The 18,536-nt window shown below is 36.8% G+C and overlaps 6 protein-coding genes across 6 annotated transcripts; 3 read left to right on the forward strand and 3 right to left on the reverse strand. All coding sequences in view use genetic code 12, as the record gives it.

Moving 5' to 3' along the window:
• Positions 1 to 76: 76 nt before the first annotated feature.
• On the forward strand, positions 77 to 3,451 carry CORT_0H00990 (Smc6 structural maintenance of chromosomes (SMC) protein; the record flags this gene model as incomplete). Its single annotated transcript, XM_003871291.1, has 2 exons — positions 77 to 124; positions 185 to 3,451. 2 exons carry the CDS (start codon positions 77 to 79, stop codon positions 3,449 to 3,451), a joined length of 3,315 nt encoding a protein of 1,104 aa, XP_003871340.1.
• A 128-nt stretch (positions 3,452 to 3,579) lies between these two features.
• CORT_0H01000 (hypothetical protein) lies at positions 3,580 to 4,899 on the reverse strand (the record flags this gene model as incomplete). Its single annotated transcript, XM_003871292.1, has 1 exon — positions 3,580 to 4,899. One exon carries the CDS (start codon positions 4,897 to 4,899, stop codon positions 3,580 to 3,582), a length of 1,320 nt encoding a protein of 439 aa, XP_003871341.1.
• A 148-nt stretch (positions 4,900 to 5,047) lies between these two features.
• CORT_0H01010 (Oxa1 protein) lies at positions 5,048 to 6,199 on the forward strand (the record flags this gene model as incomplete). The annotated part of the gene is made up of 1 exon (XM_003871293.1): positions 5,048 to 6,199. One exon carries the CDS (start codon positions 5,048 to 5,050, stop codon positions 6,197 to 6,199), a length of 1,152 nt encoding a protein of 383 aa, XP_003871342.1.
• A 1,299-nt stretch (positions 6,200 to 7,498) lies between these two features.
• Positions 7,499 to 9,028, forward strand: CORT_0H01020 (hypothetical protein; the record flags this gene model as incomplete). Its single annotated transcript, XM_003871294.1, has 1 exon — positions 7,499 to 9,028. One exon carries the CDS (start codon positions 7,499 to 7,501, stop codon positions 9,026 to 9,028), a length of 1,530 nt encoding a protein of 509 aa, XP_003871343.1.
• A 207-nt stretch (positions 9,029 to 9,235) lies between these two features.
• CORT_0H01030 (hypothetical protein) lies at positions 9,236 to 10,654 on the reverse strand (the record flags this gene model as incomplete). Its single annotated transcript, XM_003871295.1, has 1 exon — positions 9,236 to 10,654. One exon carries the CDS (start codon positions 10,652 to 10,654, stop codon positions 9,236 to 9,238), a length of 1,419 nt encoding a protein of 472 aa, XP_003871344.1.
• A 673-nt stretch (positions 10,655 to 11,327) lies between these two features.
• Positions 11,328 to 13,160, reverse strand: CORT_0H01040 (Gac1 regulatory subunit of serine/threonine phosphoprotein phosphatase 1; the record flags this gene model as incomplete). Its single annotated transcript, XM_003871296.1, has 1 exon — positions 11,328 to 13,160. One exon carries the CDS (start codon positions 13,158 to 13,160, stop codon positions 11,328 to 11,330), a length of 1,833 nt encoding a protein of 610 aa, XP_003871345.1.
• Positions 13,161 to 18,536: the final 5,376 nt, after the last annotated feature.

The raw sequence follows: 18,536 nt of genomic DNA on the forward strand, positions 1-18,536 counted from the left end.
GAAAAAATCGATAAACAACCCATCCATTCAAAGACAACTTACATATAACTTCACAACTACTGTTTTCCTTTCAGTGATGCTGGCTACATCAATGAAAAGATCACTTGATGATGGGTTTACGAATGTATGTTTATTTCTTGTCGACGAATCGTCTGAGAAATGTTCAATACTAACACGTCATTAGGAAAGCAATGTGATACCTTCACAACAACTAATGGCCTCCATGACTCAACCACGTAAAAAACGTGCTATGATGACTCAAGTTTATGACGAAGGAGACGAAGAGAATTCTGCTCTGGCGTCAGAATCAGACGAATCAGATGAGTCAGACACAGAGGAATATCCTGGTGATGATGGACTATCACCAGCTCAAGCTGGTATTATTGAACATTTGAGTTTAAGAAACTTCATGTGTCATGATTCATTTGAATTGAACTTGGGTCCACAAATCAACTTCATCATAGGTAGAAATGGATCTGGTAAAAGCGCAATTCTTACTGGAATCTCCGTTGGGTTGGGTGCTAAAGCAAATGACACGAACAGAGGCTCCTCCATAAGAGATTTGATAAAAGATGGTAAAACCACGTCACGAATAATTCTCACTTTGAAAAATGAAGGTCCCATGGCATACAAACCGGAAGAATTTGGTAAAAAAATTATTGTTGAAAGAAAATTGCAAAGAACTGGAAGTAATACATATGCAATTAAAGATGAGAATGGGAAAACCGTATCACAAAAGAAGTCGGTATTGGATGAAATTTTGTTCAAGTTTAACATCACTGTGGATAATCCCCTAGCTTTCTTGTCTCAAGATAAAGCACGAGAATTTTTAACCACAGCAACAGCAAAAACAAAGTTTGAGTATTTCATGGCAGGTGCTTATATCACTGATATTTACAACAATCTTGATGAAACGCACAGGAATATATGGGATATCAGTAGTAAAAAAGATCAGGCAGAGAAGTACACTCAGGCATGCAAGGCTGAATATAAACGAATTGCTCAAATACATAATGCACATAGAAGAAATGATCATTTGAGAAACCACGCAAAAACTTTAACTGGGAAAATTTATTGGTTCAACGTTCAAAATTTGGAAAATAAGATTGAAGAGTATAATGGGAGGATCGCAGAAGCAGAATCCAAACTAGATACGAATACTCAGACTATACAACATATTGAGCAAGAGATTATTCTGGAGCAACGTCAAGAAGAAAAGCTTCGAGAAGAATTGAAAGTAGCTGAAGCTGGATTGGAATCAGAAATGAGACGTTATGAAGAGGCTAAGGAAATGAGGTCTCAAATCAAATCGCAACGTGAAATGGTCAAGGATGACATAGAAAAGAACAATAAGGAAATTTATAAATTGAATGAAAATATAAAGTATAATCAGGGTAAGCTCAAAAAGGAGCGAAAAAAGATTGAAGAACAAGAAGGGGGCTCAAAGGAGGAGATTCGTACTAAATTAGCTGAAGCGGATGAACAACTCTTCAAGAGTGAAGAAAATATGGCCATATGCAGACAAAAAACGAAGAACCTACAGTCGAATCCAGATCCCAGACTTGATGAGTTGACACTGGCAAGAGACTCATCAAGTCGTAACTTGAGAGAACTTCGCACAAGACAATCTGAATTGGAAAAAGAACAGTTTTCGAGGTATACCCCATGGGACGCTCGTAAGATGCAAGGTGTTATGCGTGATATTGAACGAAGCCAATGGCAATCCAAACCACTTGGACCTTTAGGGAGTTATATTTCAGTGAAGAAGGAGTTTCAAAATTGGAAGCCACTTTTGGATGCCATATTGAGTAAGAGTTTGGATGCTTTCATTGTTCGTGATGAGCGGGATAGAGCACAATTGGATAGAATTCTAAGACAACACCATGCGTATCATAACATTATTGTTCGTAAGACTGAACGATATCACTATGAAAGTGGTAAGGCCAGAGGTACAACAGTGTTGGATATGTTGAATGTTAGTGAGGAGGCTGTATTGTATGCGCTTATCGATAACAGCTCAATTGAGAAGTTGGTTATTGCAAACTCGGCAGAAGAAGCAAGAAAATTATGTTACGAGTCAAATGTTTATGGGGCCTTGGTCCAATTTGGTAACTCATCAGGAAGTAGAGTAAGTCGTCAAAATGGCGTACTTAGGCTGGATCCTGTCTATTACCTGGGTAAACTTCCTAGATTTGGAACTGAAAACAAGAATGAACTTTTAGATGAATTGAAGGAAGAGATCAATAATGAAACACAGAATCAACATAGTATCGAACGTGAGTTGAGAAGCCTTAAAATGAAGATTGATGGTGAACGTGAGGCATTGTATCGTGAACAAAACGAATTAAAACGTCATGTAGAAGGCTTAAGACGTAAAAAAGCAATCTATGAAGACAAGATCGATAAGGAAATTGACGAATCAAATATTTTGAAGTTGCAATTGAGAATAGAAGAAGATACTACCCAAATTGGTCGACTAGAAGGTGTTATTGAGTCTCTTGAAGAAAGCTTTGAACGAACCAGCGAGAAATTTAATGAATGTATCCAATCAGTGACTGAAATTAAGGAAGCGGTTAGGGAGAAGGGTGATGAGAAAAGACGTGCAGAAACAAGATTGGTAACTCATGAAGAGTATATCAAGAGGTTGAGACAGCAAATTGTCGAATTGCAAGAACGTAAACATGAATTTGTTTCAACCATTGAGAAATCTAAAGTTAAAATTGAGCGTGGTAAAGCAAGATTGGAAGAACAATTGCAAATGGCTCAAAATTCATGTAGTCGTGATGAAATTACGATAACTGAAGAAGACACTCAAGAGAGTATAGCTGATGAATACGCTCAAATTCAACGAGAGATCAAAGATGCTGAACAAGTTCTTGGATCAACTTTAGAAGATGTATTAAAGGAACTAGAAGTTGCTGAAAAGAAACGAGATCAAGCATTGGCGAGTGAAAATGAATTGGATAAATTAACGAGACAAATGCGTGAGGAAATTGCAATACGTATTGAGTTTTTCCTCATTACTATCAAACACGCTGTATTTAGTGCTCAGCGATCATTTGAAGATTCAATGGAAGTCAGAGGGTTCAAAGGAAAACTAAATATGGATTTCAATGAACGCACGTTAGAACTAATGGTTAAAACCAAGAGAGATGACAAGAACCGTACTGTGGAGTCACTTTCAGGTGGTGAGAAATCATACACACAGATAGCTCTCTTGTTGTCTATATGGCGAACTATGAATTCAAGAATTCGAGGATTGGACGAATTTGATGTTTATATGGATTCAGTTAACCGATCCATAAGTATTAAATTACTCCTTCATGAATTATCAAGGTATCCGAAATCACAAAATATTTTCATTACACCTCAAGATATTGCTGTTGTTGGTGATTTGAGTGGTGATAATGTACGCATTCATAAAATGTCTGATCCAAGGCGAGATAATTAATAGAGCTGGAGGACATTGGGGAGTGAGGGTGTATATTGCTAGGTAATTCATTGCAACATTTTCACTTTTTTATTTACAGGTGAGGAAAACGCTATTTAGATGTGACTTTATACAAGGTTTTTGGTGGGTCATACGTAAGCAGCAACGGGATAATTCATATATCCTTTGTTCAACAGACGGTAATACTTGATGATATCAGATCGTAAAGTATGTAACTCTGGGTTGTTTTGCGTCGATTGAAGTAATGTAATAAATGCTGGGCTTTTACACAATCGTTGACCATATGAATTCAATGATTTTAGTACAGCAAAAGCCAATTTATGTTTATCGAGATGGCAAAGTGTTGTGATGATGAAAATATGCAAACTGAGGTGATTTATCTTCATGAATTGAATAAGTTTGTGATAGTCGTATATCTCTTCCCGTTTGATGTATTCAGTAATAAGGTTTTGAAATCGGGGCAAGTCAGTAGATGTAATCCGTTTTTGTATGATCGGAGTGATTGTATTGGCAACAGAGCTTGAGTTGCTGGTGCCACTGGAGGAGCCGACTACTGGCGATGAGTAAATATTATACTGCACCACCGGATTGTAGATCCCACTTTGACATATCTGTGCCAATAATTGTTGATGGATATCTAGTGGGTAAGTAGGTATAAAATCGAACCGATATTGATTCAGTTTAATATTGTCTAATCTCCACTTCTCAGAATCAGCGTATTCCCAAGACAACCTGCGGACAGGTTTTTTTCCTGCAAGGCCCCTTGATGCAAATGCAAGGTTCTTGAACTTTTTCAATGCCATGGTAAGATCTCCCATTTCTGAATATACTTCCACAGTAAGCGCAAGTAAAGACTGATAAGCATCTTGATAATCCAAGAACGAGTAAAACCTTCTGAAATATCGCAATATGCCTTCCATTCGTTTAGCATCGCCATTGTTTGTGAAGATCTTTGCCAAGTAAACTAAGCTTGCGGTATTCACTATGAATGGAATCTGATCATTATCTTGTACTGCAAAACTAACTTCATCATAAAACAGATGATTATCAATTAGTTCATGGAAAATAAACATTGCACCAAGATAATTTGATTCTAAACACACTTTATCTAGGAAAACACTCCATAATTCATTCGGTATTTGATAGTTTTCATTTGTCAAAAGCAAATGTTGCAATGAAATAGCCGCTTGTAAATTGTTTTGCTGGAGTAAGTTGTATGTGTATGTAAGGGAAAATTTTGGATCAACCCGTGCATGATTCTTGACAAGGAATTGAAATATTTTAGAGCTCGGTTCAGTTGCAAGGATTGACTGGAGCTTAGTATTGAAGGTAGTCGCGTCAATGGTCTGATTTGCTAAACTTTGATGGAATGTAGCAGATCTCAAATGGGGAATCCGTAGTGGTAGACGTCGTAGAGCAGATCGTATTCTACCTCTTGTGTACATCATAGTATATATCCCTTCTTTGACTGACTTCTTTTACTTTTCATTATCATCTGATATTGAGGTTTTGCAAAGACAAACAAAAGCTGAAAAAAAAAAATTTCAATTTTTTCACTCTCCGTACAAAACACGAAACCAATACACTCGACCTACAATGTTTAAGGTGGGACTATCTAGATTCTCAGTTGGATCTATACTAAGAAACCAAGCTAGACTAACAACAAGGTCTCCCTTGCGCATACAAGCAGCTGTTCCTACTTTTGCATCTAGTATCCGTTACAACTCATCATCCGGCAATACTACAGCACACGAGATCAAGGATAAATTAGTTTCTTTTGCTGACGAGAATAACATCACCGAATCAGTAACCAGCTTACACTCTGATCAACTTGGTTATTTAGAATCCATCGGATTGGCTCAAGGATGGGGTCCAACCAGTATAATTGAAAAACTCTTGGAATATACTCACGTTTATACCGGATTACCATGGTGGGGAACAATTACCGTGCTTACTATTGTTATAAGAGTTGTGTTGTTCCCACTTTATGTCAAAGCTAGTTCCAATGCCACTAGAATGTCTGAAATCAAACCCCAATTGGATAAAATTATGAAACAAATCAAAGGTGGTGATGTACAAGAACAAATGAAGGGGATGGAAAAAAGACGTAAATTAATGAAGGATCATAATGTTTCAACATTAGCCTCATTGGCCCCAGTGCTTCAACTACCTTTGGCGTATGGTTTTTTCCAAGCACTTCGAAAAATGGCCAACCATCCAGTTGAAGGTTTTACCGATCAAGGTCTTGCGTGGTTTACTAATTTGAGTGACGTTGATCCATACTTGGGATTGCAAGCAATTGCTGCAGCTGCAGTTATAGCTGTTGTTAGAATTGGTGGTGAGACTGGTCAACATGCAATTGCCCAAAGTATGAAACAAGTAATGACTATCGTACCCATAATCTCCATTTTCATAACCAAGAATTTCTCAGCCGCAGTTGTATTATACTTTGCCATCAACTCAATCTTGTCATTGATTCAAAGTGCTATTTTCAAAAGTAACGCATTGCGTCAATTATTGGGTATGCCAAAGAAATTAACTATTCACCAATTGAATGAAAGTACGACGAGTCTGCCTAAATCTTTGAAGGAAATGGTGACTAATTTTGTTGATGAGTCAAAGGAGAGAAGTATTAAAGCTGCAAGAGATGCAAATAAGAGATTGGAAGTGTCTCAACACAGAAAGGGTGTTACAGAAGATGGATATGTCAAGAAAAGAGACAGAAGTAACAAACGTGAGAGAAAGTAAGTAGAGGAAGGTGTCTGTAAATAGATAGTTTTTGAATACATTATACATTCTAGTATGGAACTTTGTAATGGATGAAATTTTTGATGAAAATTTGCAGTAAAGTCAGAAAAAAATATTTAGAAGCGGGTACATATGAAGTGAGGGCATTTATGAAAATCACTGCCATGTCTTAAGCATAGACACTACAAAAGTCCTTGGAAACTTCAGTTTTAAGAAGGGGTGGTTTTAAAAGCTCGAGAAGTGACGTCAAGTTAAGACATATAAAGAGGGAATCTAGAGAATAATTCGTCTTTTCTTGATTTCTTGTTTTGCTAACTAAAAATGAAGAAATTCCTACTTTGGCGAAGTAAAGTTTAATCAGAGGAAACTAAATAGGATTTTGATACTGTCCTTACACTATGCAACTCGAACGTCTGTACCTTTATGCAGTAATGCAGTAACGTAACCATTTCTAACTCATCAACATAACACTACACTTTTTCAACAAAGTGACAAAGTATTATTTAGACTTCTTTATCCAACTTTCTCTATTTAAACTTCATTTACCTAAATGTCTAAATTATATCAACCAAGAAAGTTAAGAGAATAAGAAATTGCCCAAGTACAAAGCCAAAGTATCCTTTTTCGAAAATAAAACCAAAAGCAACAGCCTCCCCCCCCTCTCACAATACTTTGACTATAAAGAAAGATAGAGCTTTACCCTTACGGTTGATTTACAAACGCATACTTTGTAAAGGAGTTTGTATATTGAGCGCCTAATTGAAGTCACTAATTTTCCTTCATTTGAACGCCATCTTGTGATTGCTTGTGTGCTTATGCACAAGCCCACAAACTTCCCCTGGTTTGAATTAGATAACTCCGAAGTACAGAGAAGATATAGTGCCTTATTTGTGTAATTGTACAAGAATTTATCTGCAGCGGGGGGGGGCAGAGAGCGATTCTGTTTATTGCTTGTTCTTAAGATACTGAGTCAGCTGAAATGTCTTCGTGTGATGGAGATATAACTGCAATTAAACAACTCTTGTGACCCCTTCCAGTAAAATAACAGAGGGTGAGTATATTATTCGGAGTTTAGTTCAACTGGAGATAAAGTCATTCTCTTCCCCTTAAATTGGTTGTTTGGAGTGAGAACAGTGCGGAGTAAAACAATCGGAGTTTAAACTTTTGTGTCAGTAACACCTTTTCACATGTGAAGATATAACTATCATCAATACATATATATATATATACCACCACTAGCAGCCATCCAATCAACACTCCCCCAAATGTGTATTACCACGTAAAATCCACACCAAAAACATGACTTACATTCCATACATAATTGTCGTTGCTTCATATGTCATCTACAAATTACTCCATTATGTTCAACTTCAACAACGTGCTAAAAAACTAGGATGTAAACCAATCAAACATATCCCGCCGCGTAATTGGCTAGACAGGATTGGAATATATGAAATAGTCCATCGAAAAGAATTGATGCAAATGGGTAAAACTTTTGAACTTCTTGAACAAGCATTTGCTAGAGCTCAAGCAAAGACGTTCCAAGGTATGGCTCTATTCCACCCCTTTATCATGACTATTGAACCAGAAAATTTACGTCATATGATGTCGCTGGCCCATTTCAATGAATGGAATATTGGATATCGTCCCAAGGCATTTGGGATCTTGTTGGGAGATGGGATATTTTCCAGTGAGGGAACACAATGGAAACATTCACGAGTCATGTTACGTCCTTCATTCACTAAGGAAAATATTAAACAGATTACCAAGATGGAACCTTTTGCTGCTAGAGTTATCGAATTGGTTAAACTGAAACAAGGGGGTGTTGTCGATATGCAAGATGTATTCCAATTTTTTACTATGGATTTCACAACTGATTTGTTATTGGGTGAAAGCAGTGATTCGCTAAAGGATGCGTTGGGTCAACCATCTCAAACTGGTATAGACCCGGAATTGAAACGACAATTTAGTATTGCGTTTGACGTTTCGTCAAATTATCTAATGACGAGAATGATTTTAGGACCATTGATGTTTTTGGTGAATCCTAAGAAATTACAAGATGCCATACATACACAACATAAATTTGTTGATTATTACATTGAAAAGGCTCTTGCTATGAATACCGATGAATTGAATGAAAAATCCGACGATGGAACTATTTTCCTCTATCAATTGGCCCATGAAACTAAAGATCCCGTCAATTTACGTAATCAAATCTTGAGTATCATTCTCGCCGGTCGTAATACAACTAGTGGATTAATGACGTTCTTATTTGCCCAATTGAGCAAACACCCTGAGATTTATGCTAAATTACGTGATATAATTCGGTCAGATTTCCCCAATGTTGAATCCATAACGTTTGACTCAATACAAAATTGTGATTATTTACGCTGGTGTATTAATGAAACTTTAAGAATCAATCCTTCGGTACCATTTGAATCCAAAACTGCATCAGTTGACACAACTTTACCTCGTGGTGGAGGGCCCGATGAAAAGTCGCCCATATTCATCGCCAAGGGAACAAGAATTGTTTATTCACTTTGGGTGGGTAATAGAAATGAAGAATATTTCGGTGAAAACACCGGCGAATTTATACCTGAACGATGGGAAAAATTACCCCGTAATGGCGGTGTTGCATTTATGCCTTTCAGTGTTGGACCCCGTGCTTGTCTTGGCCAATCTTTGGCGTTAACCGAAGCGGCATATATGACTATTCGATTATTACAAACTTTCGATTCGTGTGAATCTCATCTTGGTCCGGAACCCTTGAGGAAAACGTCGTCTGCTACAATGAGATTAATGGATGGTTGTAATCTCTGCTTTACTTGAGGAGGAGCTACATTTATTTATGGTATTTAGAATGGTTTTATTTATTATGCGAAGGGAATCTTTATGAGGAAGTTTACCAAATGCATCACAGGAATAGGTTATTATAGGTAGATATGTCATTATATCTTGAGCAAAGTAAAGCATCCATGATGATATACATTGTATCACCCCAAACTGACGTGAACACAAGTCAAGCTTAGTTATTTCTCATGCCTTAAAAACTATCTCTAAATCCTCCGTTACCTCTTCTTCACCTTCACCGCTACCTTCACCTTCCTCAGGTAGTTGCTTTCCACCGAACACATACAACACGGCATCAGATGCTGAACATTGTACACTCTGAGCAATATTATGATTCTGAAGTTGTTTCTTTCTCGGTTTTTTCTTCTTCTTACCCTCACTCTTGTCCTTGTCATTCTCTTCATTAGTCAGCTCCAAACCCAATTCCTTTTGCAACTTTTTCAACTCCCGTAACTCCCTCTTTTCCTTCTTTTTCCTCTCCTTCTCCTCCTTAAGAGCCCGTCTTTCGTCTTCACTCATCATCAAACTCTCATCAACACACAAATCCAACTGATACAATGATCTCACACCAGGATCTAGTAACTTCAAACATAAAAGCAATGTATAATAGGCATCGTTTCCTGCATTATGTAAAAAAACATGAGGTAAGTCAAGTTTACGTAATGCATTGCCAAGACTTAGGTTATGTTTGCCATGTGTGATTTTAAGAATTTCCAACGTGTCCAAAGTGGCATATTTTGGAGGGAAGTTGATTCCTATAGATGATAACCATTTGATATCACCAGGGAGCCCATGTCCAACTAAATATGTTTCTAATCCATCATCATTAGGTGATTTAAAGAAGTAGTCAAATAACGATTGAATCAAAATTACCGAATCTTGCATGCTCAAAATCAAAGTGGGTTCACCTACGAAATTCAATGCATGATCCACCACATATTTCCCATTCACACGATGCATATTTTCCAAAATACGAATATGTAATTTAGTAAAATTTGGAACAAGATTGAAAGATCCATTACGGCGAGGATCATAAATGGAGATCCCGATTTCAGTAACTGTTTGATTATTGATTTCCCACGCTTCAATATCGATACTGAAAAGTATTGCTTTTTGGCAGATGAGTTGATGAATTTGATTATGGAATTGATGTCGAAAGACTTTATCAGTTAGTCGAGGATTAGTTATGATGTGGCTGTGGTTTCGGTTGACGTAGTTTGCCATAAAGAGATCAACTTGCGCATTGTCCTTTTTATTTGTGTTTGGAGTATATAGAACTCGTATTGGTTGCAATGACGATTCATACAATTGTGTAATATGATTCAATGCCGTCTGCCTATCCTCATCACTGATTTTGAGTCGTGAATGTTGATCTTGTGACTGGTTATTGTTGTGTAGCTGACTGTGTCTTGTTCCGCGACCATGTTTGTCACCTCTTTGACCTTTCCTTCTATTGTGGTTGTCCTTCTTGGTTCGATTTTGACCAGATGGAATACCAAAGACATTTCCATTCTTGAAGACACCAGCCTCATTCTCTCCATTCTTGTTGGATCTAGCATCTTCTACGCCGCTGGTGTTTAATGCAGAAAGATCATCATTAACCATTTATAAGAATTATCTTCTCTCGAATCACCTTTATGTTTCGTTAAACGATAGAATATTGATCAACTGTGTGAAAATATATCCAAGTCCAAGTTTGTCTACCTATGCGCGGTATAAAGATAAGTATTTAAATCTCAAGATGAGTCAAAGTCTAGAGACCAATACCCGAACTTCTGTTAGATATTTTTTCTTGTCGAATTCTATACAGTATAGTACACATGTTGCGTCGTTTAGTTTTAACTTCAATCCGTCAGGAAAATAGAGCAAAATCCAATTTGATCACCACGCCTTCTGTAAGAACAAAGAATCTCAACATTTCATCTTGAATTCAACAATAATCTCAGGTTTCATTTAATTGGCATCGAGATTGTCACTTCTAGTGTAAATAAATGATGCATGCTTTACAGTGCTAAACTACAATCCCAAGTAAATTTATCTAAAGAACGAAAATACATCTATTAGTGAAAAATTTCAACAATATATATAAAAAAAGCTAATCAATGTCGAATTATCTAAACCCAGGTATGCCGACATTGATGAAAATGCAAACGATATAAACAAAATATTGGGGTTGATGAAACAAACAAAAATGAGTAAATGAATTGAAATTGAAAAAACCTCTGCAGAATAAAAGCAAAGTTTGTTAAAAACTTTTTCCGTTCCTCTGTGTGTTACTTTAAATGAAGATGCTTGTTTGAGTGGGTGCGGCAACAGCAGCAACTGGGGGTGATGGACAAGAAGATGATCCCAACAAAGGACTTGACTGGGCACTAGCTGGAGCACTAGCACTACCAGCAGCAGACGTGTTTGTCGCAGCGGTTGATGTGGTTGCAACAGCAGGTGACGATGTTGGAGTTCCGGCAAAACAATACTTTTGTAGAATATCAGCATAAGTCATATCTTTAATTCCAGGACTGCTGGTTCCCCCTTGCTTATTATTGTTGTCCTTTTGACGTTGCCTATTAGAATACCTTGGTGTTCCATAATTTGTAGTAGTGGTAGGGGCTGTGGTGATATCACTTGCAGAATAACTCTTTTTCAAACTTGGTCTAAATGAAAACTCATCATTAGTGAAATTTAAAGCCAAAGATGATTTATGATTGAGTAATTTGGTGCAAATTTCTTCATATCCGGATGAATTAAGTGATTGATTTTGACTCAGAGCCAGCTTCAGTCTCAGTCTTTGTTGTGGGGGAGCTTGTGGTACAGCACCCACTGGTTTCTTGATTTTTCTCTCAATGTTAAACTTGTAATTTTGTTGCATATTGTTACCCCAGTACGTTTGTCCATTGGTGTTGTATTCAAGACACAATTCAATCGTTTTTTCATCAACAATGTTGAACAGTTCAAGATCCAACATAAATTTGAATTGATCCAAGGTGGAGCCCAAACTCTTTTGATATTTGGCAATTCCACCAACAATTATACTAGATTCCCAATTGTCTATTGTCAATTTCAAATTGATTTCTTTGGTAAATGCTATATTCACCACATTCAACCATCCACACAAATAAGTCTTGCTGTTTACCTTCAACAAGTATGCAGAGGTCATCCAAATCTTGGAGTTAGGCTCGGTGGTTCTAGTGGTGGATGGGATGTTATGCGACGTCAATCTATACTCCTTAATTTCCTCCTTTGGTTTAGCGAAATTGAAATTCCAATCGAAATTTGTCGTCTTGTTGGTAAACTTACTAAATTCAAAATCTTCATAAGCAGGCACTGATAAATCAAACCCATCATTGGTAAAGGTTGATCCTGTTTTGCCTCCAGATGTATAAAAGTAATCTTCCTCTTCACCTTCATCTGGTGAATCCAATGGTGAACCAGCACTTGAAACAGAGGCAGGTGTATCGCATCCATCAAACATACGAACATTGATTAATCTTGAAGCAAACCTAACCAGTTTACGAGGCGAAATTATGCCTCCAACTTCACCATCTGTTGATATATGTGGTGATGAAATGGAACGTTGAAGTAATGCCGGTAATTTTAATGATGATTTTATTAATTCACCCGATTTCTTGCGCAATAATGGTGGTTTAGCTGTAGTTGAAGCAGCCAGCTGCAATGAATTAGATTGTTGTGGTTGTTGTGGTTGTTGTGGTTGTGGTGGGGGTGGTGGTGAAGTTACAGCAATTGTAGGGTGGACGAGTTTAGCAGGTGGAACATAGTAATTTGGTAATTTAAACTTTGGTTGTGGTGGTACCTGTTGTGGTTGTTGATGTTGTTGCTGCTGCTGCAGTACGGATGCAGATGAGGGGGTTGGAGTACGCAGTATTGGAATAGTGATGGAATCTGAAGAAGTGTGCGACAACAATTTGATAGTTGAAGTTGATGTAGTAGACTTAACTGTATCCAAAGAATCAGTTGATGAAGTTGCAGATGTGGCTGTAGATGAGGTTTGATAAAATGAAGTTACTGGTGACGAAGAACGAGATGAAGAAGTTGTGGAAGAAGGTGAACTAATGGAGTATGTCTGTGCCGGATCTATTGTTACAATTGTAGACATGCTAATGATGTGTTATGCTGTGTTTGCGGTGAGGCGTTGCAACCGATGTTATGCTGCAGTTATGGGATAAGGTGGTAGTTTGTGATGCTTAAAATGCGTCTACGGTTGCTATTGTGTGAGTTCTTTAATCAATAAAGCAACAAAGCAAATACAAAGATGTATGTAATAGCAGTGGTTGTAAAACAATGAAAAATAAGATACTTTTGAAATTCCAAGAGCAAAAAGTATTAGTAACCAAACCAGTGGTTGCGTGTATGTGTGTGTGTGCGTATGTGTGTTTAGTTGCAAGTGGAGTATAAAAGTAGACTTTCTATATTCAGTCTTGATGGATGGATGGGTGTGTGGTGGTTGTTGTTGTTGTTTGGTTTAGTTGGTTTTGATAGAAAAGGGGTTTCTCTTTTCAATTTGATTTTAAAATTAATTAAAGGATTTTACTGTGGTTATATATATACCACCACCACTACTACTACTACTAGAGCTATTGTAATTTAGTAATCAATTTAAAAGGAGACACACAAAAAAAAGAAATTTAAAATTGAGTAATTTTTTTACCCAACATTACACAAACCAAAAACCATATTTTATTTTTTATCAATATTACACAAATACAAAAAACAATGGATCAAAGTAATAAAATGGAGAAGAGGGGTGCGGTGTTCTTTCTGGAGATTGTGGGCGGTAGATTGGGGATATAACAAAGGGCTTAGTGGGGTAGACACCGTCACAGCAGTGGTCACATATATAGATATCAAGGAATGAGTAAGAACTCACCAGCCCGCTATGATCAACACCTCCAAGCAATTTCTCTCTACCAGCCACTACTACTACTACTACTGCAGCAGCAGCAGCAGTAGTATATTCTTTGTTTTGTGGTGCTAATATTATAAAGATAGTAGACTCAGTAGATTAAAAGCTTGTCGAGTAAGTTAATCAGTTGATAAATTTAGTACTATGTGTACTCATTTGACGTATGATTTAAATGTGCATAATCGGTATTGTAGGGTATAATACCACCACTGACTTCGAGTCATGAGTTTCCGTAGAGAAGGAAAAAAAAAGGGGGTTTGCGGTTATATATCGGAGTTTGGCTATGGGGTGTTAAATATATGTGTGATAAGGTTTTCACGATAGATAATATTCGGTTGTAAATTGGTGTGTGTATATTCCCCCCCTCTTTAAACCAAAATACATAGCCTACCACTATTAGAGAAGCATTGAACGGGAAGGAGGGGATGGGGAGTCAACCAGCAGCTATACGTTATTTAAGGCTGGTTGGGTGCTTAATTTGTTTTTGTTGGTTAATTGTTGTGTAAACGTTTCGCACACTTTGATTTACACACGGGGTGTAAAAAAATGAGACTGAACACTAAAAAAATAAAAGAAAATACAATAATAGTGATAATTAGTGATAATAAGTGATACATATATAACACACGTTTGTATAAGATTAGTTAAACTACATATCATTTACACTTGTTACAGAAACTACATATACGAAAACAAACTATAAATTAGAGTATAGTCTAGACTCTTTCAGCTTCGGCTATCCGATACATCCCCTGTACAAAACTTATCAGACCACATCCATCAGCAAAAACTACATACAAGATTGTGTTATCTAAGATGCTATTGTTCTTCAAATGATAGCAACCTTAATGATGACTCAAGAACAATAGGAAACTCAGAAAGAAAAGATCAGCGTGCAGGAGAGAAGAGAAAAAAACCAAAAGCCAAAGAGAGAAGAACTGAATTCCGAAAACGCAAATTGAAAGGAAGAGAAAACAAAAATTATTATTACAATAGGAAGCGGCTTTGTGTTCTTGTGTAACTCTTTCTTTTTCTTGGTACTTTGTAGTAAAGTATTGTTTTGTTCGGAGATTAAAAATAAAAGACAATGAGGAACAACCAACAGTCAAGTAAATTGACTCCGAAATAGGAGATTACACAAAACTAAGGGCTCAATAAGAAGTGAAAATTTTTTACACCCCCTCCCTTCTTCCAATACTCAATAGACCGACCACAATAGCTAATAATAACGATAATAATAATAACGATCTGATGGTCTGATGATCTATTGAAGAGAAGAACCTTGTTATATGAATCTATGTACTTCTTACTACAAAATATAATAACGGTATTATACCGCTACATGTACTTTTGAACCAAGACAACTTTATCATACATACAGGTTATGTACATAGCATGTGTGTCTCTTGTGTTATTGCTTATCGATCTAAATTCATATTTGTACATTTTGCGTCTTATATTAAGCCAAACTAAAACCCAACAAAACATTTTTGTATACTGTGTGTTGTTGCCACTCTGTGCCCACTTTAGCCACCCTCTCCCCACTATCTCCCCCAATCATCATCCCCAGAACACAATAACGGCCATAGTAGAAGATGAAGAATAAAGAAAAAAACATTCGATTTTGTTGTATATGTATAGAGTGGTATTGTGTGTGTGTGCCATGGGGCACAGTTACGAAAGAAGAAGAAAAAATTTTTTTTATTTTAATTTCGTTTTAATTTAATTCTTGATTGGGAAGAATAGATCAGTTTGTGTAACAAAAAGATTTTTACAACCCAATTAAGGCGGACTAACAGGGGGCAAAGACGAAATGTGATGTGTACCCTTACCTCTTATCTTGTTAGATCTAGACCTGTGTTCATTCAACTGCCTGACTTTGTTGTTGTATTCTCGACTACATCAACAACTGCTTGGTATCGGCAGAAAAATGCACAGGAGACAAAGACATGTAGAATAGACAATATCTCTCTTGACAGGCTTTGTTATGTATCCCTTATTCCATTCAACTTCAACTTCAACTTGAATTTCAACTTGAATTTCTTATTGTTTTTCATCTATGGTAGATCTTATTCAATCGATATTCATAGAATACTTCAGGGGAGAATTGTTGGGGAATCAGGGTGCAACACTATAATTGACAACTCTCTACGCATCTACAGAGCACAGATTGTAACCACTCTCTCTCCTTTGTGCATAATACATAAGATCAGCAGTAAGGGCGATACTTACTCGGTGGCTTATTCCCGGGAATATCGAGGACCTTCATTACACTCGGTCATGTCATTGTTTCAAGGGGTGTAAATTGTAATTAGACGAGTTGACGGTGGTGGGTTGGTAGTTTGTATTGTATATCGAGTAATCTCGTGTTTTTGTGTAATGTCAGTATTATCGCTTAAACTTCTCGAAACAAAAGAATGGTTTCTGACTTAATGAGCTGCAGTATGCACTTGGTCACGAATTGCGATATAACCACAATTAGGGGATGGTATGGACTGGCCAATGGAATGGGAACGGCTTATGTCTACTATAGCTATCCATCATTTTGAATATACGATCAGTTACAATGTGATTTGAAATCAATTGTCAAAGATTGATACTTTTACAAAACCAAAATAAAAAAGAAACCTTCGATTGTCACCTTGTCATTTGATAAATAAAAAAAAATATTTTTCTTTTTTGGTTTTTGACGCGTCATCTACATTACTTCTTTCGGACTTAAATTTCATCCCTTTCGCAAAACAAAGGTACACAAAACTGCACCTTCTTTTGGCTAAGCCGCACATCAAACACCAATGTTTACGGACATTAACTTCCGTAGCCGTCTTTATCTTCATCATCACCGGAAGCTACAGACAAGTGCATTATGCTCTTGTACTTTCGCGTGACATGAAAAGACAAAAAGGTGGCTTTACTGACCTGCGCAATCTTTTCCAAAGGATCCTTCAATTTTGATGACCTATCATCATAACCACAAAAATGTATAGCCAAATGACACAATGCGTATACTTACATTACACTTAGGCATACCCCAGAGTACATACGATTGAATACTCGTCTCAAACTACTATGCCTCAAATTCCCCTCATATATTTCTTCCAAGACGATCCCGCCTTTCCGCCTGAGTCTGTCTTCACCAAACTAAAAGAAGGTTGATTTTCTTTGAGGTACACATAGCAAACGTTTATGTTTCATATGTACTAAATGTAAATTTACTTATTCCGTTTTTTGTTGGGTTTTTCATTCCATAAATCAACAAAGGAACTTAGACAGGGTAATTGTTTCAACGATGCCTCACCCTTCTATTGGTACTTAATCCTTTCTCCAGTTTTACAATGAGACTCTGTAAAATGGATCAAGTTTCTCATTAATATACGGTTTCACAAATGTTAATGGGATCATTCACGTCGTGTGATGTCTTTCATATTTAGATTTTAACAAATCGAAACCTCACTCCCCCACTCCCCACTCATTTGTTTCCGATTACATCCCATTACCCCAATAAGGAATTCAGGACTAAACATGCAACACATTTCACAAGCTCTTTTAATTTGGTGATGTACTTTAAATTTTCTCTATACACTGATACTTGTATTGATGAATTGCTTAATTCATGGTATGAATAATCGAGCTGATTTTAATGAAGGTGAATATGATGAATTTTGCATTCAATGGAAACACAAAGCTACTCTCTGATGAAAACAAATTTTGAATCATTGTTGAAAATGCTGGAAAAAAACAATCAACACACCTAAAGTAAAATGGCTAATTATTCCAAATTGTCTTTCTTTCTTCTGGTCGAGTGGATACGTGGTTAATTTCGATTCAAACAAATAGCACAAATTAGTTAACAGAGGAAAATTTTCAGCAATTACAACCACTCTGAGTTCGAATACTAACATTTCTATCAACGGATAAATCTTCAATATAGAAGGTATTACAAAACTTTCGCCCGCATTGAATGTATCAGGTTTGTCAATGACAAATGCAAAGTTTTCAATTTAAAATTACACTTGAATCCTACAACTTTTTGCCCCCACCCCCAGTTCATAAATCGTTTTAGTCATTTGCTTGGTTTTATAGTTTGGGAAATTGGAATTGAGGTGGTTTTGTTTTCTTCTTGTATTTTAAGTTGGTTGGCACAATGGTCCCGTACACATATATATAAGAATAAATCTTTCTTTTTACTGCAATATTGAGTTCAAAATGTAATGGTGCTAATGCTAGAGCCTGGTGTTAGTTGAGCTCACTTAGTATAGTCTCTAGAGCGTGAAAAGGAAGGTCGGTATGTGAAAAGAAGAAAAGGGTCCCCAAATGTGATTACATTTCTCTAAATATACCTCCATCGGATTTAAGTATGTTATTACTTCTTAGAGTGCACCGTTGGTTGCAAAACGTGTGTCGCAAAAAGCAGTTGCATGACATGAGCGCAATATTCCAGAGGATATTTATTACCTTATATAGTTTACTTTACTAACAACTAGTTGTTAACAGCAGCGATAAGATTTACAATTTCAAAAGTTTGTATTCAACATTCCATACTGCCATTCAATATTAGTGGCAAATCTG

Source organism: Candida orthopsilosis (assembly GCF_000315875.1).
Source record: "Candida orthopsilosis Co 90-125, chromosome 8 draft sequence".
In the NCBI taxonomy this organism is placed as follows: Eukaryota; Fungi; Ascomycota; class Pichiomycetes; order Serinales; family Debaryomycetaceae; genus Lodderomyces; species Lodderomyces orthopsilosis.